At 43.8% G+C, this 27,429-nt stretch overlaps 1 protein-coding gene across 2 annotated transcripts in view; it reads left to right on the top strand.

Annotated features, from left to right (window-relative positions):
- The window catches only part of FIRRM (FIGNL1 interacting regulator of recombination and mitosis), a 693,335-nt gene extending 669,032 nt beyond the window's left edge, over window positions 1-24,303 (top strand). Inside the window, exons 24-25 of one of the 2 annotated variants that reach the window (XM_069737142.1) lie at window positions 18,164-18,286; window positions 22,838-24,303. In XM_069737142.1, coding sequence (XP_069593243.1) covers window positions 18,164-18,286; window positions 22,838-23,032 — 318 coding nt within the window. In that variant the 3' untranslated portion in view covers window positions 23,033-24,303. The remainder of the gene's footprint in view (window positions 1-18,163; window positions 18,287-22,837) is intronic. The other variant, XM_069737143.1, reaches the window with a different exon arrangement.
- The last annotated feature ends 3,126 nt before the right edge of the window (window positions 24,304-27,429 follow it).

Below are 27,429 nucleotides of genomic sequence, written 5' to 3'. Positions count from 1 at the left end.
GTTAAATAACGTGCTGCGCCGATTCTTTGGAATGCACTACCTAGGTTAATACGATTAATCCCCAATCCCCACAGTTTTAAGCGTACCCTAAAAACTCACTTGTTCAGATTGGCCTACCGCCTCAATGCATTAACCTAACTATCCCTGTGTGGCCTATCATAAAAAAAACAATCAGGTTCCTCGCATCATGTTCTCATTCACTTTATGCAGTTAATAGCCCTCTGTGTCTGTACTGCTACATACTTAGGCATTTAACTGGTTCATGGAGCTTTACATGAACACCCGAGCCTTACACTATGGCCGGTCCGAATAACTAAAGCAATTGTTACCATCCACCTCTCGTGTCTCCCCTTTTCCTCATAGTTTGTAAGCTTGCGAGCAGGGCCCTTATTCCTCTTGGTATCTGTTTTGAACTGTATTTCTGTTATGCTGTAATGTCTATTGTCTGTACAAGTCCCCTCTATAATTTGTAAAGCGCTGCGGAATATGTTGGCGCTATATAAATAAAAATTATTATTATTATAACAAAAGATGCAGCACTCACCAGATTCTTGCTGAAGATAGTGTCCTTTATTCGCTTAAAGCGATGTGAGACATTATGCGGAGAGGCGGCAGGAAAGAGGATTAGGTGCGGGGGGGGAAAGGAGAAGGACTACGGCCGTTTCACGCAAAATGCGCTTCCAGGTGCACATTCAAGTGTGTCATTTCCTTTTTATAGGAGTCGACAGGTGAGTGAAGAAAGTGAGTAAGTGTAAAAACAACATATAATTACACATGACAATTAAAATCACTTTGTGCTGCGGAAATGCATAAACAATAACATTGGAATATACAATTATTACAATCACAAGATGCAATATTTGGAATGAATCATTATTGCAATCATAAAAATATTGACATGTCAAGTTTGTCATTTAGTCCTATTGGACCTTGAGCGTTTGTCTTTATAATCCACCTTGCTTCATGTTGTAGGAGAATTTTATTTCGGTCGCCACCTTGGGGTGGATTTTTAACCACCTCCAAGCCGGCGAAACGTAACACATTAGGATCTGCATTATGTTTTTCCTGTATGTGCTTAATAAAACTTAAAGATCCCTTGCCTGTGGATATTGATCTGTAATGCTCTCTAAATCTTACTGTCATTGGGCGAATGGTTTTGCCTATATAATAAAATAAACATGGACAAAAGATGACATAGACCACATATTTGCTTTTGCATAAGATGAAATCATGCACTGTGTGTGTTATCGGACCTATTCGTATAGAGCTGCCAAGTACTCGAAGGTGACAGAAGTTACAACTACCGCATCTATGATTGCCACTCGGCAATGATTTCTCTAGCCAATTATTATTTTCTGGCGACATTCGATTGTGAACAAGTAGGTTACCCAAGTTTCTCGTGCGTTTGTAGGCAAAATGAGGCTGTTTAGGGACAATTTTAGATAAATCCCTGTCATTTTGTAAAACATGCCAATTCTTTCTTATTGCGGCATATACTTCGTTGTCCATAGGGCTATGTGTGAAGGTGAACGTAAACCTATGTGGTTCTTGTTGTTTTAATTTGTACTGTTTGTCTTTTTTACGGTTTTTTAATATGTCTTTCTGCGAGAGTTTAAGAGCTCTTGACTCAGCATTCGCTAATAATTGGGAAGGATAATTTCTGTTCAAAAAACATGTTTTAAGATCTTTTATTTGCTCCCTAAAAATTTCTTCATTATTATTAATTTTTCTAAGGCGCACCATCTGGCTATATGGTATACTTCGTTTTGTATGCAACGGATGGGCACTGTTAAAATGAAGTAAATTATTAGTGGCCGTTGGCTTTTTATATACTTTTGTGACTAATTTATCTTCTAGTATTGATATTTGAACATCTAGAAATTCGAGAGTTTTGTTGTCAAAGCAGGATGTGAACCGCATGTTGTCCTCATTAACTTCATTTAAATGGGAGACGAAATTATCAAAATCACTTTTTGTGCCATCCCAGACGATAAAAATGTCGTCTGCGAAACGCAAGTAAAGTCGCATATGCTTCAAATACGGATTTATTGCAGCCGTAATATATTTTTCTTCGAAGACTGCTAAAAATAAGTTGGCAAAAACACATGCAACGGGCGTACCCATTGCAGTACCAACACATTGTAGGAACCATTTATCTATGAATTTGAAGACATTATGTGACAACACAAATTCTAAACTCTCCACCACAAATGAAATAAAATCAGGATTTTTCTCAGTATTTAGCAAGATTTTTCGTATTGCTTCTATACCTTTAGCCTGTGGGATTCTTGTGTATAAATTCACGATATCAATGGAGGCTAAAGAAAAACTAGGTTGCCAGTCAATCGATTGTAATGCAGATAAGAAGCTTCCTGTATCTTTGACAAATTAAGGGATCTTCTGCAGCAGTGGTTTAAGTAGCCAGTCGAGGAATTGGGACAGGGGTTCCGTTAAGGAATCGATCCCCGAAATTATGGGGCGTCCAGGGGAATGTGTTGCGTTCTTATGAATTTTGGGAATGCTATACCAGTGTGGAATTTTGGGGTGTTCTGGAAGAAGCTTTTCTGCTCTATTTTTTGTTAATACGCCTTTTACCACATATATATTCAATAAAGATCTTAATTTATCTTTAAATTTAGATGTGGGATTGTTGTCCAACGGGATATATGTATCCCTATCATTTAATTGCGACAATGCTTCATTAATGTAATAATCTTTGTTGAGTATTACTAGATTCCCCCCCTTGTCCGCCTTTCTTATTATTATTTTCTGCGGGTCAAAGAGCTTTATCTGTCAACATCACCGCGGTAGCATATTTAAATCATCAAGGAGGAACACGATCAGGAACTCTGATGCCTACCGCAGACAGAATGCTAAGAATGTCCGAAAAACATCTTTTGTCCCTTTCAGCTCTGCACGTCAGGGGAGTAGACAACTCCAGAGCAGACTTCCTCAGTCGCCATACCTTGCATCAAGGGGTATGGATACTCAGCCGTCACATTTCAGCTGCCATGATGAAAACTAAATCTCCGAACACTAACAAATACTCGAAAGGTCACCCGAGCGTACTCGGGAAAACCCGAGCAACGAGTACACTCGCCCATCACTAGTATACACCTTGAAGGTTCAAATATCTTCTCTGGGAGCCTTGTATAGTATATACAAAATGAGGGGGCACCACAGTCAGTGGGATACACACCAAGACCTATAAAGTAACCAATGCTAAAGCACAAAGAAGCAGGATAGGTCTTAACAACGGGGATCACCACACATTTGCATATGGCAAAGGTTAGAGCACAGCTTTATTTATGTAAATATACAAAGAATAGCAAGACACTAACATTTAAAAACATTTAAAAAGGAAACATATTTGTGCCCTATACACATGCCCCTAATAAGGCTAGAACCTGCACATGACTCATAGGTACAATGGGAGGATAACCAACAATAGGGTGCCTATATAGACAGCATTGCCATAATGTGATTGTTACATCGTAGCACGTATAAACAACTCATATACCTATAAATGTAATAAAGTATAGGACCTTAGAAATACAATAATCCCGTTGGTAGGAAAGTATGCTAGTAGTTGCGCACCGTGCAATAACAAACCCTCCAGTAGTATGGTAGACTAAAAATGGTAGACCAGGGTACCGCTAGTCATAGGAGGGCAGAGCTGCTTATTAAACTGAAAATTGGCGCATAGTACATAACCAACCACACACCCCAATAGATCTGAGGACTAAAGAAGGGGATATCGAGGCAACATACATGCCTCAAAAAATGAACCCTTCCATATGACCAACCACATGCAATACCGTCAAGAAATGTAAAACCTAGCAGAGTCTAGTGCAGGTAGCGCGGATGCCCAACACGTGTCGCCACGATCTGGTGGCTTCGTCAGGGGTGATGACCGCATTGCGTGCCCTTAGTTTAAATACACAATAATTAATTTACAATACCACATGCAGTTGTGTTGCTTCTGATCCGCCGCATGGAGTAAACAGGAGACTCAGTGCACTCCCCTGTGCCTGGCGCTCGACTCAGAGTGCATGCGCCGGCGTCCTAGCGTGGAAGTGCATCACAAACTCAGCGTTGCCAAGACAACATACACGCCTGGCTTGCGGCGCTTGCGCACTATCCCAGTTGGGTAACCAAGCTACAAATAAACAAGTGTGCCACAGCGCCGACGTTCATGTATGGTGTACAATACAAGGCGATCTTTAAACAGGTGACATATGGGTACAGGCGCACCCGTATACGCACGGACAAGGTACTTTATCCAGTGTCTCAACCAAAGGATGCCGCTGTAAGCTCAGGCGCATATATATACAAGCGATCTTTAAACAAAATAAATTTAAAAAAAATATTAAAAAAAACGAAAAATGCAAGCGCGCCTGTGTACATGCATCCAAATGCTTAGACACTGGCACAAAGTCCAGTGTTTGGTCACAGGGATATCGCCATTAATTAAGGCACCAAGGTGTAAGTGCGAAACAGGCCACACGGTTAGCCTTACTCTATTGCAATAATGCCACAAGGCCTGAATAATTTGTACAAGACCACTGCAGTGCATAAATCCAGGTAGTTACCTGAGACAATTCATATTTTTATTATTAATTTAATATTAATAAATTATAACCGTGACCAAATAGTACGCCAACCAACACACCAAGGTGCAAACATTGAACCCATGCTGAATGTCCATCTATAGTGAACATATTTAGCCAGTCAAAAGGCAAGGAATGAAAGGCACAAGATACATAGATCCAAACTCAAATCAATGCTTTGAATAGAGCAGCATAGCCAATATATCAGCGCATGGATGTGCATTGGGAAAAGGGGCAACCCAAGGGTATGAAGAAAAGAATTTTAGAACCATCAAAGATATTATCTGCTGGTATTTACACTGTCCAAGAAAGCAGAAAAATATGCGGCACTCACCCAGAAGAAGCTATATTCACGTGCTCTTTATTGGAACAAAAATTGTGTGGGTACATCCATTTAGGACATCAGGTGAGACGGAGGGTGCGGTGATGGAGGCTGGACGACGGCCGTTTCGCAACTGAATGTGCTTCAACGGGTCCACATACCAGGTTACCGACGTCATATCCTTTTATAGGTTTTCTGACATATATAGTAACATAAATTCACAGTGCCATTGTGAAATATAAATATAACAGTGAACGTGCAACAAGATAACCTTAGTAACCATTTTACAGATTGCAACAAGATGTTATGACAATATATTCAATTAGCATTTTTGTTAGATGATTTCTGATATACCCTATAAGAACACTGACATGTCTAATTTGTCATTTAGTCATGTGAATTTATGTTACTATATATGTCAGAAAACCTATAAAAGGATATGACGTCGGTAACCTGGTATGTGGACCCGTTGAAGCACATTCAGTTGCGAAACGGCCGTCGTCCAGCCTCCATCACCGCACCCTCCGTCTCACCTGATGTCCTAAATGGATGTACCCACACAATTTTTGTTCCAATAAAGAGCACGTGAATATAGCTTCTTCTGGGTGAGTGCCGCATATTTTTCTGCTTTCTTGGACTATATACATCTTATTGCTTTATATGCAGAGCACCTTTATACCCATAGCTCACGTGACACCTAGTTGTCAGTAGTTGTGAAGTCCATAGGCTGTATAATGCGTTACTCTTGTGCCATCCAAGTGCAGTTCTTCTTTGTTCCAGGTATTTACACTGTTGCTTATTCAAGAGACATGGGATAGAGGTATGTTGTGGTAGACCATGGACCATATTGACATACTGAAAACAGTAAGACGAGCAAACTGAGCATTTATATAGTACTTGGAACCCATACAGCAGACCCCTATATAAGATGCAAGTATGTACGCTATGAGGCATGCTGTCTATATAGGCGAGAAGGAAATTAAATTACCACACAATGTACCACACATAGAATTCAATAGTGGTTTCATTACCTGTACCCAAGATAAATACAAAAGGGGGAAAAAGTGCTGTATATATGGGCAGGGTGAAAATCAAATCTGTTTATAAAACCCAGTAAACAGTAAATCCTCATTGAGGCCAAAAGGAGTCACACAGTTCAAATCAAAAATCCATTTGGATTCTCGTCTCAATAGTTCCAAGGTAATGTCACCACCTCTGATGTTGGTTTGGACCCCCTCGAGTCCCAGAATCTTCGTGCCACTCCACTGTGAATTGTGTTCAGCCAAAAAATGTGAGGCTATGAATGTGAGAGTCTTCCCCTTTACCTTATCTTTTTTGGCTGTTGTGATGTTAGAAAAGTGCTGCTGAATTCGTCTTCTCAGTTCTTGTGTTGTTTGTCCAACATACACTTTGGGACATGAACATACCAAGGCATATACCAGATTACAAGATTTGCAGTTGAAGTAAGCTTTGGTAGAGATCTGTAAAGGCAAAGCGGGCACTGTAATTATCTCGTTACCAGCAGTAAAAGGACAGATGTTACAATTCCCACAAGGGATTGTACCAGTGAGTCTAACTCCCCTATTGAGTCTCCTAGCAGGTCGATGGAAATGGCTATGTGTTGTGAATTCCGCTCTTGGGCTCCCTCCGGTGGTTGTAAGTAGCATTTTTGTGAGTTCTGCTCTTGGGCTCCCTCCTGTGGTTTTGAGTGGTATGGCTGCTTCTTGGCTTTAGCTTCTGCAGCTGTTTTCGCTGATCGTCTTCTTGGCTCGGCTATATTAGTCTGGCCTTTTCTCTCATTCAATTCCAGTTGTCAATTGTTCCTGCCTGGAGTCATTGCTCTTAGGATTTCCTGACACTCTGACCAGCTCTGCAAAGCTAAGTCCTTGCTTGTCTTTTTGCAGTTCACTTGTTGTGGACTTTGTTGATCAGCATTTTGTAGTTTTTGCTCTTTTGTCCAGCTTATCAATATGGATCTATTCAGCTAGCTGGAAGCTCTGGGCAGCAGAGTGTGCCCTCCACACCTTTAGTTAGGTGTGTAGACTTTTTGCATTTCTCTGCGGTGGACTTTTTCTATTTTTTTTTTTTACTGACCGCACAGTGCTCTTTTCTGTACTTTTTCTATCTAGCTAGAAGTGGCTTCCTGTGCTAAATCTTGTTTCATACTACGTATGTCATTTCCTTCTCCTCTCACAGTCATTACATGTGGGGGGCTATCTATCCTTTGGGGATTTTCTCTGAGGCAAGATAGTTTTCCTGCTTCTGTCTTTAGGGGTAGTTAGCTCTTAGGCTGTGACGAGGTGCCTAGGCAGAGTTAGGAGCATCCCACGGCTACTTCTAGTGTTGTGTTGAGCTTAGGGACTGCGGTCACTATAGCTACCACCTGCTCAGAGCTAGTCACATGTCGCTCCTTAATCACCAGATCATAACAGTACAACTGGCCAAAAATGAGCTGAATGCATCTCAAAAGAAGGAAAAGAAAAGGAGTTCTGTTGTGAATTCTGTGGCTGAGTTCACTTCTGTGGTCACAAGTGGTATTGCAGTCTCTGGGCTTCCTCCCTCAGGTGTTTTGGTGAGCTCGTTGGCTGCCTTGCTATTTAGCTCCACCTGAGTCTGTCTTCCTTGCTCCTTGTCAATGTTCCAGTGTTGGATCTGAGCTACTGCATCTTTCCTTGGGCCTGCTGCTCTGCTAGATAAGTGCTTCTAGTTTGTTTTCTGTTTTTTCTGTCCAGCTTGCTATTAACTTTTGCTGGAAGCTCTGAGAAGCAAAGGGGTGCACCGCCGTGCTGTTAGTTCGGCACGGTGGGTCTTTTTGCCCCTTTGCGTGGTTTTCGTTTTAGGGTTTTTTGTAGACTGCATAGTTCTCTTTGCTATCCTCGCTCTGTCTAGAATATCGGGCCTCACTTTGCTGAATCTATTTCATTCCTACGTTTGTCTTTTCATCTTGCTAACAGTCATTATATGTGGGGGGCTGCCTATTCCTTTGGGGTATTTCTCTGAGGTAAGTCAGGCTTGTATTTCTATCTTCAGGCTAGTCAGCTCCTCAGGCAGTGCCGAGTTGCATAGGTAGTGATAGGCGCAATCCACTGCTGCTTATAGTTGTGTGAGGATAGATCAGGTACTGCAGTCTACAGAGATTCCACGTCTCAGAGCTCGTCCTATTGTTTTTGGTTATTGCCAGATCTCTGTATGTGCGCTGATTACTGCACGCTGTGTTGCCTGATTGCCAGCCATAACAGAGTTCTGAGCCATTTTTTTTCTTTGGTTTGTTTTGTCTTTTTTCTTCCTCTTTATTTCTGGGTGATTCAGGATTTGGATGCAGGCATGGATGTGCAGGGGTTATTTTCTCGTGTGGGTCAGCTTGCTGCAAGAGTACAGAGTATTCAAGATTATGTTGTTCAGACTCCGGCCTTAGAGCCTAGAATTCCTACTCCGGATTTGTGTTACGGGGATAGATCTAAGTTTTTGAACTTTAAAAATAACTGCAAATTGTTTTTTGCTCTGAAACCACGTTCCTCTGGTGATCCTATTCAGCAAGTAAAGATAGTTATTTCTCTGCTGCGTGGTGACCCTCAGGACTGGGCATTCTCTCTTGAGTCAGGGAATCCGGCATTGCTTAATGTGGATGCATTTTTTCAATCGCTCGGATTATTGTATGATGAACCTAACTCTGTAGAGCATGCTGAGAAAACACTGTTGGCCCTGTGTCAGGGTCAGGAAGCGGCAGAATTATACTGCCAGAAATTTAGAAAATGGTCTGTGCTCACTAAATGGAATGAGGATGCTCTGGCAGCAATTTTTAGAAAGGGTCTTTCTGAAGCCCTTAAAGATGTTATGGTGGGGTTTCCCACGCCTGTTGGTTTGAGAGATTCTATGTCTCTGGCCATTCAGATTGATCGGCGCCTGCGCGAACGCAAAGTGGTGCACCATATGGCAGTGTCCTCTGAGCAGAGCCCTGAGCCCATGTAATGTGATAGGATTTTGACTAGAGCGGAACAGAGGGGATACAGACGTCAGAATGGGCTGTGTTTTTACTGTGGTGATTCTGCTCATGCTATTTCTGATTGCCCTAAGCGTATTAAGAGGGTCGCTAGATCTGTTACCATTAGTACTGTGCAGCCTAAGTTTCTCCTGTCTGTGACCCTGATTTGCTCATTGTCATCTTTTTCTGTCATGGCATTTGTGGATTCAGGCGCTGCTCTGAACTTAATGGACTTAGAATTCACTAGGCACTGTGGTTTTTCTTTGCAGCCTTTGCAGAGTCCCATACCCTTGAGGGGTATTGATGCTACACCATTGGCCAAGAATAAACCTCACTATTGGACTCAGCTGACTATGTGCATGGCTCCTGCACATCAGGAAGATTGCCGTTTTCTGGTGTTGCATAATTTACATGATGTTGTTGTACTGGGTTTTCCATGGTTACAAGTACACAATCCAGTGCTGGATTGGAAATCAATGTCTGTGACTAGTTGGGGTTGTCAAGGGGTACAAAGTGACGTTCCTTTAATGTCAATTTCCTCTTCCCCCTCTTCTGATGTTCCTGAATTTTTGTCAGACTTCCAGGATGTATTCGATGAGCCCAAGTCCAGTTCCCTTCCTCCACATAGGGACTGTGATTGTGCTATTGACTTGATTTCTGGCTGTAAGTTCCCTAAGGGCCGACTTTTCAATCTGTCTGTGCCAGAGCATGCCGCCATGCGGAGCTATGTTAAGGAGTCTTTAGAGAAGGGGCATATTCGGCCATCTTCGTCACCATTGGGAGCGGGATTCTTCTTTGTTGCCAAGAAGGATGGTTCCTTAAGACCCTGTATTGATTATCGCCTTCTTAATAAAATCACGGTCAAATTCCAATACCCTTTACCTTTGCTCTCTGATTTGCTTGCTAGGATTTAGGGGGCTAGTTGGTTTACCAAAATTGACCTTCGAGGGGCATATAATCTTGTTCGTATTAAACAGGGTGACGAATGGAAAACTGCATTTAATACGCTTGAAGGCCATTTTGAATACCTAGTGATGCCTTTCGGGCTTTCTAATGTCCCTTCTGTATTTCAGTCCTTTATGCATGATATTTTCCGCAATTATCTTGACAAATTCTTGATTGTGTATTTGGATGATATTTTGATTTTTTCCGATGATTGGGAGTCTCATGTGAAACAGGTCAGGATGGTATTCCAGATCCTTCGTGATAATGCTCTATTTGTGAAGGGGTCTAAGTGCCTATTTGGAGTTCAGAAGGTCTCTTTTTTGGGGTTTATTTTTTCTCCTTCGTCTATAGAAATGGATCCTGTTAAGGTCCAAGCCATTCATGACTGGATTCAACCCACATCTGTGAAGAGCCTTCAGAAATTTTTGGGCTTTGCTCATTTTTATCGCTGTTTCATTGCCAACTTCTCTAGTGTGGTTAAACCCCTGACCGATTTGACGAAGAAAGGCGCTGATGTGACTAATTGGTCCTCTGAGGCTGTTGAGGCCTTTCAGGAGCTTAAACGCTGATTTACTTCTGCCCCTGTCTTGCGTCAGCCGGATGTTTCTCTTCCTTTTCAGGTTGAGGTTGACGCTTTTGAGATTGGGGCAGGGGCCGTTTTGTCACAGAGGAATTCTGATGGTTCCTTGATGAAGCCATGTGCCTTCTTTCCCGAAAGTTTTCGCCTGCGGAACGCAATTATGATGTCGGCAATCGGGAGTTGTTGGCTATGAAGTGGGCATTTGAGGAGTCGCGACATTGGCTTGAGGGAGCCAAGCACCGCATTGTGGTCTTGACCGATCATAAGAATCTGATTTACCTTGAGTCGGCCAGGCGGCTGAACCCTAGACAGGCTCGGTGGTCCCTGTTTTTCTCCCGTTTTGATTTTGTGGTCTCATATCTTCCAGGATCTAAGAATGTTAAAGCGGATGCCCTCTCTGAGTTTTTTTGCCTCATTCCCCTGGAGTCCTTGAGCCGGTTGGTATTCTTAAGGAAGGGGTGATTCTGTCTGCCATCTCCCCTGATTTGCGGCGGGCGCTTCAGGAATTTCAGGCTGATAAACCTGACCGCTGTCCTGTAGGGAAGCTGTTTGTTCCTGATAGATGGACAAGTAAGGTAATTTCTGAGGTCCATTGTTCTGTGTTGGCCGGTCATCCTGGGATTTTTGGTACCAGAGATTTGGTTGCTAGGTCCTTTTGGTGGCCTTCCTTGTCGCGGGATGTGCGATCTTTTGTGCAGTCCTGTGGAACTTGTGCCCGGGCTAAGCTTTGCTGTTCCCGCGCTAGTGGGTTGCTTTTGCCTTTGCCCATTCCGGAGAGGCCTTGGACGCATATTCCCATGGATTTTATTTCGGATATTCCTGTGTCCCAGAGGATGTCTGTTATCTGGGTGGTTTGTGACCGGTTTTCTAAAATGGTCCATTTGGTACCTTTGCCTAAATTGCCTTCCTCCTCTGTTTTGGTTCTATTGTTTTTTCAACATGTGGTTCGTTTGCATGGCATTCCGGAGAATATTGTGTCTGACAGAGGTTCCCAATTTGTTTCCAGGTTTTGGCGGGCCTTTTGTGCTAGGATTGGTATTGATTTGTCTTTTTCTTTGGCGTCCCATCCTCAAATGGCCAAACTGAGCGAACTAATCAAACCTTGTAAACCTATTTGAGATGCTTTGTGTCTGCTGATCAGGATGATTGGTGTTGTGAATTCTGTGGCCAAGCTCCCTCCTGTGGTCGTGAGTGGTACTGCGGCTGGTTCTGTTTATAAGCTTCCTTTGGTGGATGAGAGTGGTACTGCGGCTTCTGAGTTTCCTTCCTCAGGTGATGAGGTTAAGTCGTTAGGTGCTGCTCTATTTAACTCCACCTGGTGCTTTGATCCTGGCCTCCAGTCAATGTTCTAGTATTGGTCTTGCTTCCTCCTGGATCGTTCCTGTGGCCTCTCTATCCTGCATAAGCTAAGTTCTGCTTGTGTTATTTTTGTTTGCTATATTTTCTGTCCAGCTTGCTATATTGGTTTTTTTTTTTGCTTGCTGGAAGCTCTGAGACGCAGAGGGAGCACCTCCGTACCGTTAGTCGGTGCGGAGGGTCTTTTTGCCCCTCTGCGTGGTTGTTTGTAGGTTTTTGTGTTGACCGCAAAGCTATCTTTCCTATCCTCGGTCTATTCAGTAAGTCGGGCCTCACTTTGCTAAATCTATTTCATCTCTGTGTTTGTATTTCATCTTTACTCACAGTCATTATATGTGGGGGGCTGCCTTTTCCTTTGGGGAATTTCTCTGAGGCAAGGTAGGCTTATTTTTCTATCTTCAGGGCTAGTTAGTTTCTCAGGCTGTGCCGAGTTGCATAGGGAGCGTTAGGCGCAATCCACGGCTACCTCTAGTGTGGTGTGTTAGGATTAGGGATTGCGGTCAGCAGAGTTTCCACATCTCAGAGCTTGTCCTATGTTTTTGGTATTTGTCAGGTCACTTTGTGTGCTCTGAACTTCAAGGTCCATTGTGGTTCTGAATTACCTGTTCATAACAGTACTGGAGGCCCAAAGTACTAATGCTTCTCAATAGAGGGAAAAGAGAAGTTCTGAGACCATTTTTTTTTCTTTGCACTGTGTTCTGTCTTTCTTTTCCCCTTTACATCAGGGTGGTTCAGAACACAGGTGTGGACATGGACATTCAGGGTCTGTCCTCTTTGATGGATAATCTCACTATAAGAGTACAGAACATTCAAGATTTAGTGGTTCAGAATCCTATGTTAGAACCTAAAATTCCTATTCCTGAGTTATTTTCTGGAGATAGAGCTACATTTTTGAATTTTAAAAATAATTGTAAACTGTTTCTGGCTTTGAAACCCCGCTCCTCTGGTGACCCAGTTCTACAAGTTAAAATCATTATTTCTTTATTACGTGGCGACCCTCAAGACTGGGCATTTTCCCTTGCGCCAGGAGATCCTGCATTATGTAATATTGATGCGTTTTTTCTGGCGCTCGGATTGCTGTACGACGAACCTAATTCAGTGGATCAGGCAGAGAAAAATTTGCTGGCTCTGTGTCAGGGTCAGGATGAGATAGAGATTTATTGTCAGAAGTTTAGAAAGTGGTCCGTGCTCACTCAGTGGAATGAAGTTGCGCTGGCAGCTATTTTCAGAAAGGGTCTCTCTGAAGCCCTTAAGGATGTCATGGTGGGATTTCATATGCCTGCTGGTCTGAATGAGTCTATGTCTTTGGCCATTCAGATCGGTCGACGCTTGCGCGAGCGTAAATCTGTGCACCATTTGGCGGTATTATCTGAGCATAAACCTGAGCCTATGCAGTGCGATAGGACTTTGACCAGAGCTGAAAGGCAAGAACACAGACGTCAGAATGGGCTGTGTTTCTACTGTGGTGATTCCACTCATGCTATCTCCGATTGTCCTAAGCGCACTAAGCGGTTCGCTAGGTCTGCCACCATTGGTACGGTACAGTCGAAATTTCTTTTGTCCGTTACTTTGATCTGCTCTTTGTCTTCCTATTCTGTCATGGCATTTGTGGATTCAGGCGCTGCCCTGAATTTGATGGACTTGGAGTTTGCTAGGCGCTGTGGGTTTGTCTTGGAGCCCTTGCAGTGTCCTATTCCATTGAGAGGAATTGATGCTACGCCTTTGGCCAAGAATAAGCCTCAGTATTGGACCCAGCTGACCATGTGCATGGCTCCTGCGCACCAGGAGGATATTCGCTTTCTGGTGTTGCATAATCTGCATGATGTGCTTGTGTTGGGGTTGCCATGGCTACAAGTCCATAACCCAGTATTAGATTTGAAATCAATGTCTGTGTCCAGCTGGGGTTGTCAGGGGGTACATGGTGATGTTCCATTTCTGTCTATCTCATCATCCACCCCTTCTGAGGTCCCAGAGTTCTTGTCTGATTACCGGGATGTATTCGATGAGCCCAAGTCCAATGCCCTACCTCCGCATAGGGATTGTGATTGTGCTATCGATTTGATTCCTGGTAGTAAGTTTCCTAAGGGTCGACTGTTTAATTTATCTGTACCTGAGCACGCCGCTATGCGGAGTTACGTGAAGGAGTCTTTGGAGAAGGGTCATATTCGCCCGTCATCGTCGCCATTGGGAGCGGGTTTCTTTTTTGTGGCCAAGAAGGATGGTTCGCTGAGACCTTGTATTGATTACCGCCTTCTAAATAAAATTACGGTCAAATTTCAGTACCCCTTGCCGCTGCTGTCTGATTTGTTTGCTCGGATTAAGGGGGCTAGTTGGTTCACCAAGATAGATCTTCGTGGTGCGTATAATGTTGTACGTATCAAACGGGGCGATGAATGGAAAACAGCATTTAATACGCCCGAAGGCCATTTTGAGTACCTGGTTATGCCATTCGGACTTTCTAATGCTCCATCAGTGTTTCAGTACTTTATGCATGGCATCTTCCGAGAGTACCTGGATAAATTCCTGATTGTATACTTGGATGATATTTTGGTCTTCTCGGATGATTGAGTGTCTCATGTGAAGCAGGTCAGAATGGTGTTCCAGGTCCTGCGTGCTAATTCTTTGTTTGTGAAGGGGTCAAAGTGTCTCTTTGGTGTTCAGAAGATTTCATTTTTGGGGTTCATTTTTTCTCCTTCTACTATCGAGATGGACCCTGTTAAAGTTCAGGCCATTTATGATTGGACTCAGCCAACATCTCTGAAGAGTCTGCAGAAGTTCCTGGGCTTTGCTAATTTTTATCGTCGCTTCATCGCTAATTTTTCAAGCATTGCTAAACCGTTGACTGATGTAACCAAGAAGGGTGCTGATGTGGTCAATTGGTCTTCTGCTGCTGTGGAAGCTTTTCAGGAGTTGAAGCGTCGTTTTTCTTCTGCCCCTGTGTTGTGCCAACCAGATGTTTCGCTTCCGTTCCAGGTCGAGGTTGATGCTTCCGAAATTGGAGCAGGGGCTGTTTTGTCGCAGAGAGGTTCTGATTGCTCGGTGATGAAACCATGCGCCTTCTTTTCCAGGAAATTTTCGCCTGCTGAGCGAAATTATGATGTTGGCAATCGAGAGTTGCTGGCCATGAAGTGGGCATTCGAGGAGTGGCGTCATTGGCTTGAAGGAGCTAAGCATCGCGTGGTGGTCTTGACTGATCACAAAAACTTGACTTATCTCGAGTCTGCCAAACGGTTGAATCCTAGACAGGCTCGTTGGTCGCTGTTTTTTTCCCGTTTTGACTTTGTGGTTTCGTACCTTCCGGGCTCTAAAAATGTAAAGGAGGATGCCCTGTCTAAGAGTTTTGTGCCCGATTCTCCGGGTTTGTCTGAGCCGGCGGGTATTCTCAAAGAGGGGGTAATTTTGTCTGCCATCTCCCCTGATTTGCGGCGGGTGCTGCAAAAATTTCAGGCTAATAGACCTGACCGTTGCCCAGCGGAGAAACTGTTTGTTTCTACTAGATGGACTAGTAGAGTTATTCAGTATTGGCTGGTCATCCTGGAATCTTTCGTACCAGAGATTTGGTGGCTAGATCCTTTTGGTGGCCTTCTTTGTCACGGGATGTGCGTTCTTTTGTGCAGTCCTGTGGGATTTGTGCTCGGGCTAAGCCCTGCTGTTCTCGTGCCAGTGGGTTGCTTTTGCCCTTGCCAATCCCGAAGAGGCCCTGGACGCATATTTCCATGGATTTTATTTCTGATCTCCCTGTTTCTCAAAAGATGTCGGTCATTTGGGTGGTTTGTGATCGCTTCTCTAATATGGTCCATTTTGGTACCCTTATCTAAATTGCCTTCCTCCTCTGATTTGGTGCCATTGTTTTTCCAGCATGTGGTTCGTTTGCATAGCATTCCAGAGAACATCGTCTCGGACAGAGGTTCCCAGTTTGTTTTGAGGTTTTAGCGGTCCTTTTGCGCTAAGATGGGCATTGATTTGTCTTTTTCTTCGGCTTTCCATCCTCAGACTAATGGCCAAACCGAACGAACTAATCAGACTTTGGAGACATATCTGAGATGCTTTGTTTCTGCTGATCAGGATGATTGGGTGTCTTTCTTGCCTTTGGCTGAATTCGCCCAGCTCGGCTACTTTAGTTTCTCCTTTTTTCTGTAATTCTGGTTTCCATCCTCGTTTCTCTTCAGGGCAGGTTGAGCCTTCGGACTGTCCTGGTGTGGATGCGGTGGTGGACAGGTTGCAGCAGATTTGGACTCATGTGGTGGACAATTTGACATTATCCCAGGAGAAGGCTCAACATTTCGCTAACCGCCGGCGTTGTGTTGGTCCCCGACTTCGTGTTGGGGATTTGGTTTGGTTGTCATCTCGTCACGTTCCTATGAAGGTTTCCTCTCCTAAGTTTAAGCCTCGTTTCATTGGACCATATAAGATTTCTGAAGTTCTTAATCCTGTGTCATTTCGTTTGGATCTTGCCATCCATAATGTGTTCTATAGGTCGTTGTTGCGGAGATACGTGGCGCCTACGGTTCCCTCCGTTGATCCTCCTGCCCCGGTGTTGCTCGAGGGGAAGTTGGAGTATGTGGTGGAGAAGATTTTGTATTCTTGTGTTTCGAGACGTAAACTCCAGTACCTGGTCAAGTGGAAGGGTTATGGTCAGGAAGACAATTCCTGGGTTTTTGCCTCTGATGTTCATGCTGCCGATCTTGTTTGTGCCTTTCATTTGGCTCATCCTGATCGGCCTGGGGGCTCTGGTGAGGGTTCGGTGACCCCTCCTCAAGGGGGGGGTACTGTTGTGAATTCTGTTGTCGAACTCCCTCCTGTGGTCGTGAATGGTACTTCGGCGAATTCTGTCTATGGGCTCCCTCTGGTGGCTGTGAGTGAAGCTGCTGCTTCTGAGGTTCCTTACACAGGTGACGTGGTTTATCCTTTGGTTGACTGCTCTATTTAACTCCTCTCATATCGTTACTCCATGCCAGCTGTCAATGTTTTTGCATTGGTTCAGTTCGCTCCTGGATCTCTCTGGTGACCTGCCTTCTCCTGCAGAAGCTAAGTTCCTGATAGTCATTATTTGTTCATTGTTTTCTTGTCCAGCTGGTTTTCATGATTTTGTCTTGCTAGCTGGAAGCTCTGAGATGCAGAGTGGCCCCTCCGCACCGTGAGTCGGTGCGGAGGTCTTTTTTGCACACTCTGCATTGTCTTTTGTAGGTTTTTGTGCTGATCGCAAAGTTACCTTTCCTATCCTCTGTCTATTTAGTAAGTCTGGCCTCCCTTTGCTGAAACCTGTTTCATTTCTGCGTTTGTGACTTTCATCTTTACTCACAGTCAATATATGTGGGGGGCTTCCTTTACCTTTGGGGAATTTCTCTGAGGCAAGGTAGGCTTTATTTTCGATCTCTAGGGCTAGATAGTTCTTAGGCTGTAATGAGGCGCATAGGTCTGGTCAGGAGCGCTCCACGGCTATTTCTAGTGTGTGTGATAGGATTAGGGCTTGCGGTCAGCAGAGCTCCCACATCCCAGAGCTCGTCCTGTATGAGGTTTAACTATCAGGTCATTCCGGGTGCTCCTAACCACCAGGTCATAACAGTTGCCTGTTTGAATGCAATGATGTTTTTTCCAATGCCACTCTGCAACCCTGGACACTTGCTGGAGCTTTTTAGTGGTATTATTGTGCCAGGGTTGTCTATTGATACTTGGCACTCTGCCATGAACAAGAGGGACAACCGTGTCAATAGCTGATGCGAGAGTGGCATTGTAGAAAGCAGTGGCACTGACTGTGTCGTAGAGTGAGGATATGGATGCCAGGATAGAGTCAGAGAGTGTGTGGGTGTCTAGGTGTGTGAGGTCTCTGCGGGGGCACGCATGTTGCTGGAGATGGGGACAGGTGAGGAGGACAGGGATGAGAAAGTGAGCAGATGTGGTCGGATAGAGGGAGAGGGGAGGTGGTGAAGTTAGATAGGGAGCAGAGACGGGTGAAGACCATGTCTAATGTATGTCCGTGTGTGTGGGTGGCTACGGAGGACCACTGAGTAAGTACAAAAGATGAAGTAAGGGACAAAAGTTTGTAGGATATAATAGGATAGATAGACGAGAGCTAGTTCAATGACCACAATGGTCACCAAACCTCTCTCTTTTGGGTAGCAATTGAAGATTAGGTATATTCAAGGAAATCATGCACAGTGGAAAACATTATTATAATTCAGCTATTATCTACTTATTTCTGCACTCCCTGTACAGTTTGGTGTAGTATGTTACTGTGTATTGTAGTGTGTTAAGCGATTAAAGCTCTATAGTGTTAATAAAACAAAGAAAAGAACTACAGGTTTTGATCTAAGGTGTGCATACAAATACCTCACTAGCTAATGATAATCCCATCTGCCTTTTTGTAGAACATTCTTCTTACTGAAGAAGATAATATAAGATTACAGCGACTTAAAAATGAAAAACAAGTTTTGGAGTCATTTTTTAGTAAGACTGAAATGAAACGCAAAGATGAACCAGTTTCCACTGAGGTGAGTTTTGTGCAGTTTTAACGAAAAAATAATCACTTTCTCCATTTTTCAAATGCTAACATGTAGAATTCTCAACTTAGGATACTTAATACATACTTAGATTTTGCATCTTCAAAGATTGAGTAATAATTAAGTAAGAGGCCATTCGCTCACAAAAGCAAGCTTGAACAGATAGTGCTAGCCACTTTGTCTACCAGGTACTAGAGGAATTCCTTTAATCACTAGACTGAGATCCGAAAGTACAAAGAGGGCTTTCTCGGTTGCGCTCACTGAATAGATGCTAGCTGGAGAAGTGCGCTAGAGGAAAGAGTAGAGAAATTAGCCAGGTCAGAAACTGAAGGGATAGATAGAACCAAATAGAAAGTTTTCTTCTTGGGGAAAAAAGGAAATTTAACTGAGTAGATTGATGTACATTTTTTGTTAGAAATGTTTCATTCAAGATTTTTTTTCATTGGAATCTGTGGAGTCTATATGTATAAAAGTCCAGTCAGTGATCCTTTTATGTGATTTGACAGTATTTTCTGTATGAAGAGAGATGGCTGTCAGTCACTAGTATGACCGCCCATTGGACTCGTGCATACAAACACCAGAGATTTCAAAGAATAAAATACAAGTTACCTGTATATACTCGAGTATAAGCCAACCCAAGTATAAGCTGAGACCCCTAATTTTGCCACAAAAAAATGGGAAAACTTATTGACTCAAGTATAAGCATAGAGTGGGAACTGCAGCAGCTTCTAGTAAATTTCAAAAATAAAAATAGATACCAATAAAGGTAAAATTAATTGAGACATCAGTAGGTTGTGTTTTTGAATATCCATATTGAATCAGGAGCCCCATATAATGCTCCATAAAGTTCATGATTGGCCCCATAAGATGCTCCATATTAAAATATGCCCCATATAATGCTGCATAAAAGGTTAGTGATGGCCCCATAAGATGCTCCATAGAATATTATGCCACATATAATGCTGCACAGAGGTTGATTGCCCCATAAGATGCTCCATAGAATATTATGCTCTGTTATGATCCGGTGACCTTGGAGCAGCATGAGAACTTTCACTGGAGAAGGTGGCCACTATACTGACCGCAATCCTGAACTTAACACCGCAACTAGAAGTAGCCGTGGAGTGTACCTAACACACCTAGACACCTCGTCACAGCTGGAGGACTAAATACCCCTAAAGATGGAAATAGGAATACTATCTTGCCTAAGAGAAAACCCCAAAGGATAGACAGCCCCCCACAAATATTGGCGGTGAGTCGGAGAGGAAAAAACATACACAGGCAGAAAAACAGGATTTAGCACAGGAGGCCACTCTAGCTAAATAGGACAGGATGGGACAGAGTTCTGTGCGGTCAGTATAAAAACCCTACAAAAACATCCACAGCAGAATATACAAAAACTTCCTACATCTAACTAATAGATGTAGGAGCGTAAATCTGCAACTCCAGCGAATCATACAATCAGAGCAGGAAAATAAACGAAAAACTAGCACACAGCAGTGTGCCTCAGACACAAAAACCAAACACTTATCTTTGCTGAATTTGGCAGCCAGCAGGAGAAGCCAGAAAGTGATCCAACACTTCACAAGGAACATTGACAACTGGCAAGGGCTAATGAATCCTGCACACTTAAATATCCCAGTCAGAATAGTAATCAGCAGATACACCTGGCCAGGACTGCGACTCAGAGACAATTGCATTCCCACCTACAACCACAAGAGCAGAATTCACAACAATGCTCCATATAATGCTGCACAAAGGTTGATGGCACCATAAGATGCTCAATAGAATTATATGCCCCATATGCTGCTCCATAAAGGTTGATGGCCCCATAAGATGCTCCATAGAATATTAGGCCCCATATAATGCTGCACAAAGGTTGACTGCCCCATAAGATGCTCCATAGAATATTATGTCCCATATAATGCTGCACAAATGTTGATGGCCCCATAAGTTGCTCCATAGAATATTATGCTGCTGCGGCAATAAAAAAGATGACATACTCACCTCTCGTCGCTGGGAGTCAGGTGCCGGTGTTGCCGCTGGCTCAGGCCCCCGGCACTTGCGATATTCACCTGTCCCCATTCCACTGCCGCACGCCGCTGTGTCTTCCGCGTCTCTGCAGTGACTGTACAGGCAGAGGGCGTGCACTAACCACGTCATCACACCCTCTGACCTGAATGTCACAGCCAGAGGACACGGAAGACAGAGCCCAGAGGTGGAACGGGGACAGGTGATTATCGTAGGTCTCACCCTCCCCAGTCATACTCACCTGCTCCTGGTGCAGTCTCTCTGTATGTCACTGCTTTTCCGATGGTCTCCGGCACGCGGCAATAGCTTGTTCCTGTGTTCAGCAGTACCAAGTGACCACTGAACACAGGAAGAGCTGCGGGCGCTGGAGACCGTTGGAGAAGCAGGGACTTGCAGAGAGACCACGCCAGGAGCAGATGAGTATGATGTGACAGCCGCCACTCTTGCCGCTCTCCTGCCGACCCTCTGGAACAATGACTCGAGTATAAGCCGAGAGGGGCCCTTTTAGCCTTAAAAAAATGGTCTGAAAATCTCGGCTTATACTCTAGTATATACGTTATACTGAATCTTTTCCAATAAACCTACCGCATATACTCGAGTATAAGCCGACCCGAGTATAAGCCGACCCCCCTAATTTTGCCACAAAAAACTGGGAAAACTTAATGACTCGAGTATAAGCCTAGGGTGCAGCTACCGGTAAATTTCAAAAGTAAAAATAGATACTAATAAAAGTAAAATTAATTGAGACATCAGTAGGTTAAGTGTTTTTGAATATCCATATTGAATCAGGAGCCTCATATAATGCTCCATAAAGTTTGATGGGCCCCATTAGATGCTCCATATAAAAATATGTCCCATATAATGCTGAATAAAGGGTAATAAGGGCCTCATAAGATGCTTCATAGAGATATTTGCCCTATATAGTGCTGCACAAGTGTTATGGCCCCATAAGATGCTCCGTACAGTCACTTGCCCCATATAGTGCTGCACAAGTGTTATGGCCCCATACAGATGCTCCGTACAGCTACTTGCCCCATATAATGCTGCACAAGTGTTATGGCCCCATTATAGTGCTCCATACAGCTACTTGCCCCATATAGTGCTGCACAAGCGTTATGGCCCCATACAGATGCTCCGCACAGCAACTTGCCCCTTATAATGCTGCACAAGTATGGCCCCATAAGATGCTCTGCACAGCTACTTGCCCCATATAATGCTGCACAATTATGGCCCCATAAGATGCTCTGCACAGCTACTTGCCCCATATAATGCTGCACAAGTATGGCCCCATAAGATGCTCTGCACAGCTACTTGCCCCATATAATGCTGCACAAGTATGGCCCCATAAGATGCTCTGCACATCTACTTGCCCCATATAATGCTGCACAATTATGGCCCCATAAGATGCTCTGCACAGCTACTTGCCCCATATAATGCTGCACAAGTATGGCCCCATAAGGTGCTCTGCACAGCTACTTGCCCCACATAATGCTGCACAAGTATGGCCCCATAAGATGCTCTGCACAGCTACTTGCCCCATATAATGCTGCACAATTATGGCCCCATAAGATGCTCTGCACAGCCACTTGCCCCATATAGTGCTGCACAAGTGTTATGGCCCCATAAGATGCTCTGCACAGTCACTTGCCCCATATGCTGTGGCTGCCATTAAAAAAAAAAATCACATACTCACCTCTCTTCGCTCAGGACCCCGGCACTGTCACCTGCTCCTCGTGCGGCTCCGTCTTCGGCACTGACGTTCAGCAGAGGGCGCGCACTGACTATGTCACCGCGCCCTCTCACCTGAACGTCACTGCTGAAGACAGAGCGACACCCGGACCGAGGAGCAGGTGACTATCGCGCAGCGCAGCGCTCCCCCTCCCCATATACTTACCTGGTCCTGGCGCTGCGTCCCTGCTTCTTCCTGGCGCTGCATCTTCCTGTATTGAGCGGGCAGCGTCACCGCTCATATACAGTAATTAATATGCGGCTCCACCTCTATGGGGGGTGGAGCCGCATATTCATTACTGTATATGAGTGGTGCCATGTGACCGCTCAGTACAGGAAGAAGATGCAGCGCTTGAAGAAGCAGGGACTGCGCCGGGAGCAGGTAAGTATAATTACACAGCCCCCGCTCCCCCTCCCGTGCCGACCTCCGGGTGTGACTCGAGTATAAGCCGAAAAAAATGGGCTGAAAATCTCGGCTTATACTCGAGTATATACGGTATATATCATCCTGCTCAGCTGCTCCATCTCTATACTGTGCTGTACACTGATAGGCCTGCATGTACAATGAGAAAGGTTCCTTTAAAAATTGTTGCAAGAGTAGTGAATCAAAGTATTTAATTTTTTACTATATAAGTTTTTTACATTTATTGTGCTCAAACAAGAGCAGGAATGCAAGTAAAAGAAATGTTACTGTGGCTTCTCTGTTTATTTAGTTTTTTTAATATGTTCATGAATGTACCTTACTATTTTTATTTATTTATAATGACATATTTTTATACTTCACAGCCTTCTGCGAAACGTCCTCGGCAAGACACATTCACTGATGAAGAATTTCAAGCCCACATCAAAGCAGCAGAGAAATCCTTGAATTTTATACAGTCACTATTGCAGGAAAAAAGTACACCACAGTGGCTCCCAGAAAAACTTTCCAATATTCAAAGGCTATTAACAAAAATCCAAACAACTGCAGAAAAGAGATAAAGTTATACAGGACATTTTATTAATTTACTGCTCCGCAAAGGGTTATTCCATTCTCAAACAGTGATGGCATTGCAGGAGGGGCGTCATACTTTTGTCATTTTCTCCACCTGGTGGTGTAAAACTATATTTTTTCCAGACGTTTTACAAATGTGTCTACTAGCATTTTAGCTCTGAACACCATTAGTTTCAGATGAGTTTTACGTAACAAAACCTGTCAATCTAACTAGTTGTCTTGTATCAATCCTCCAGTCATATTCAGAAATCTTACTGTTTTCACTTTGCTCACTCAATCTCATTTTTTGTTCAGTACAGATCAATTTTGAACATTCTCATTATCATCACAATTACAATAAAAAGTTACAGTACTTTTATATGTACAGTAGATGCAACCAGACCTAAAATTCACAACTGCTGATCTTACAGCCCCCCTACTAACTTTCCTTACACAGTGACTTTTGCCCAGATTTGATCATTTCATGTTTATTGTTAATTGCTTGTTAAATTCATCTGCTTGTTGCTTCATCTTTGTTCTTATTTCTACTTAAGATGTGTTTAGTGTACTAGATACACTAATCTGGCAGCATAATATTGTTGTTAGGAATGACTGGGTACCATGTTTTTTAGACTATAAGACGCACTGGAATATAAGGCACACCCCAAATTTGGGGAAGGAAAATAGGGGAAAAAAGATTTTTTTATAAGATGGGAGTCCATCTTATAGTCCAAATTAAAGGTATCTTACATGGGGGCAGCAGCAGTGGAGCGGGGTAACAGGATGCATGCTCCCTTCCTCAGGAAGCCAGCGGCGGTAGAAGTGGAGCAATGCTGCAAGCCCTGGGTGGGAGAAGTGGGTGCCCCAGCGATGGATGCTGCGTACCCAGTGTCAGCAGTGAGGTAGGGCAAATTGCATTGCTTTCCCAGTGGCCATTTTCCCAAAGCCGTGGGCCTCTGGAAAGCGGCTTCCTGAGGAAGGGACCCTGCCTCCTGTGATCTCACTCCACGACCACCGCAACCCCCCAGTAAGCTACAATTGGACTATATCACATCACCCATTTACCCCCCTAATTTGGGAGCAAAAAAGTGTGTCTTATAGTCTGAAAAATACAATAATTATTTTGTTCCTTTGGATGTTTCAGTGTTTTGAATTTGTAAAAAGGCCATTGTTAAATTAAAAATATATTTTGGATTTCTATACTGACTGTTTTGTTTTTTTTCCTTTTGTGTAAACAAAATTATAGAAAACGATGGGAGGGATCAGCTTTGGCTCCAAATACATAAAAGATCGGAAAGTACTTTCCAGAGTAATAAGTGGAACCAGGATGTGAGAGAATGGGGCACATTTCGTAACGAAACCCTATTACAATAACGATTTCTAGACAAAAATGCAGGCATTTACTGTATTTTTCGGATTATACAGTCATGGTCAAAAGTATTGACACCCCTGCAATTCTGTCAGATAATACTCATTTTATTCCTGAAAATGATTGCAAACACAAATTATTGGGTATTATTATCTTCATTTAATTTGTCTTAAATGAAAAAACACAAAAAGAATTGTCCTAAAGACAAATTGGATATAATTCCACACCAAACATAAAAAAGGGGGTGGACAAAAGTATTGTCACTGTTCGAAAAATCGTGATGCTTCTCTAATTTGTGTAATTAACAGCACCTGTAACTTACCTGTGGCATCTAACAGGTGTTGGCAATAACAATCACACTTGCAGCCAGTTGACATGGATTAAAGTTGACTCAACCTCTGTCCTGTGTCCTTGTGTGTACCACATTGAGCATGGAGAAAAGAAAGAAGACAAAAGAACTGTCTGAGGACTTGAGGAACCAAATTGTGAGGAAGCATGAGCAATCTCAAGGCTACAAGTCCATCTCCAAAGACCTGAATGTTCCTGTGTCTACAGTGCGCAGTGTCATCAAGAAGTTTAAAGCCCATGGCACTGTGGCTATCCTCCCTAGATGTGGATGGAAAAGAAAAATTGGCAAGAGATTTCAACGCAAGATTGAAACCTCACCTCGACCCCTATCTGTCGGAGTCCCACAAGGTTCAGTCCTTGGGCCCCTGCTCTTCTCCATTTACACCTTTGGCCTGGGACAGCTCATAGAATCTCATGGCTTTCAGTATCACCTCTATGCTGATGACACACAGATCTACATCTCTGGACCAGATATCACCTCCCTACTAACCAGAATCCCTCAATGTCTGTCCACTATTTAATCCTTCTCTGCTAGATTTCTGAAACTTAACATGGACAAAACAGAATTCATCATCTTTCCCCCATCTCACGCGACCCCCCAACGAACCTATCCATTACACTAAATGGCTGCCCACTCTCCTCAGTCCCACAAGCTCGCTGCCTTGGGGTAATCCTTGACGCTGATCTCTCCTTCAAACCACATATCCAAGCCCTTTCCACTTCCTGCCGACTTCAACTCAAAAATACTTCACGTATCCGTTCATTCCTCAACCAAGAATCTGCAAAAACCCTAGTCCATGCCCTCATCATCTCGCCTTGACTACTGCAACCTCCTGCTCTGTGGCCTCCCCTCTAACACTCTCGCAGCCCTCCAATCTATTCTAAACTCTGCTGCCCGACTAATCCACCTGCCCCCCCCCCCCCCGCTATTCCCCGGCCTCTCCCCTCTGTCAATCCCTTCACTGGCTCCCCATTGCCCAGAGACTCCAGTACAAAACCCTAACCATGACATACAAAGCCATCCACAACCTGTCTCCTCCATACATCTGTGACCTCGTCCCACGGTACTTACCTACACGCAACCTCCGATCCTCACAAGATCTCCTCTACTACCCTCTTATCTCCTCTTCCCACAATCGTATACAAGATTTCTCTCGCGTATCACCCCTACTCTGGAACCCTCTACCACAACACATCAGACTCTCGCCTACCATCGAAAACTTCAAAAAGAACCTGAAGACCCACCTCTTCAGACAAACCTACAACCTGCAGTAACCATCGATCGACCAAACCGCTGCATGACCAGCTCTATCCTCACCTACTGTATTCTCACCCATCCCTTGTAGATTGTGAGCCTTCGCGGGCAGGGTCCTCACTCCTCCTGTACCAGTTATGACTTGTATTGTTTAAGATTATTGTACTTGTTTTTACTATGTATACCCCTCCTCACATGTAAAGCGCCATGGAATAAATGGTGCTATAATAATAATAATAATGTTGGATAAAGAACCTCGACTAGCATTCAAACAAGTTCAAGCTGCCCTGCAGTCTGAGGGTGCAACAGTGTCAACCTGTATTATCTGTCGGCGTCTGAATGAAAAGGGACTGTATGGTAGGAGACCCAGGAAGACCCCACTTCTTTTTTCCCATAGACATAAAAAAGTCAGGCTGGAGTTTGCCAAAACTTACCTTAAAAAGCCTAAAACGTTTTGGAAGAATGTTCTCTGGTCACATGAGACAAAAGTAGAGCTTTTGGGGCAAAGGCATCAACAAAGAGTTTACAGGAGAAAAAAAGAGGCATTCAAAGAAAAGAACACGGTCCCTACAGTCAAACATGGCGGAGGTTCCCTGATGTTTTGGGGTTGCTTTGCTGCCTCTGGCACAGGACTGCTTGACCATGTGCATGACATTATGAAGTCTGAAGACTACCAACAAATTTTGCAGCATAATGTAGGGCCCAGTGTGAGAAAGCTGGGTCTCCCTCAGGGGTCATGGGTCTTCCAGCAGGACAATGACCCAAAACACACTTCAAAAAGCACTAGAAAATGGTTTGAGAGAAAGCACTGGAGACTTCTAAGGTGGCCAGCAATGAGTCCAGACCTGAATCCCATAGAACACCTGTGGAGAGATCTAAAAATGGCAGTTTGGAGAAGGCACCCTTCAAATATCAGGGACCTGGAGCAGTTTGCCAAAGAAGAATGGTCTAAAATTCCAGCAGAGCATTGTAAGAAATTCATTGATGGTTACCGGAAGCGGTTGGTCGCAGTTATTTTGGCTACAGGTTGTGCAACCAAGTATTAGGCTGAGGGTGCCAATACTTTTGTCTGGCTCATGTTTGGAGTTTTGTGTGAAATGATCAATGTTTTGCTTTTTGCTTCTGTCACGCCGTTAAAGGCGATAAAGGGGCAGGATGGCTTACTGGGCCCCGCACCTGTCCCTGCCACTATAATGGGGGCCCTGACTTTCCCTTATCTCAGGGGTAACATAGTAACATAGTTAGTAAGGCCGAAAAAAGACATTTGTCCATCCAGTTCAGCCTATATTCCATCATAATAAATCCCCAGATCTACGTCCTTCTACAGAACCTAATTGTATGATACAATATTGTTCTGCTCCAGGAAGACATCCAGGCCTCTCTTGAACCCCTCGACTGAGTTCGCCATCACCACCTCCTCAGGCAAGCAATTC

This window comes from Ranitomeya imitator, chromosome 8, assembly GCF_032444005.1.
Source record: "Ranitomeya imitator isolate aRanImi1 chromosome 8, aRanImi1.pri, whole genome shotgun sequence".
Classification (NCBI taxonomy): Eukaryota; Metazoa; Chordata; class Amphibia; order Anura; family Dendrobatidae; genus Ranitomeya; species Ranitomeya imitator.
Note: the sequence above shows the minus strand (reverse complement) of the source record. Positions and strands in the feature narration are given on the sequence as shown.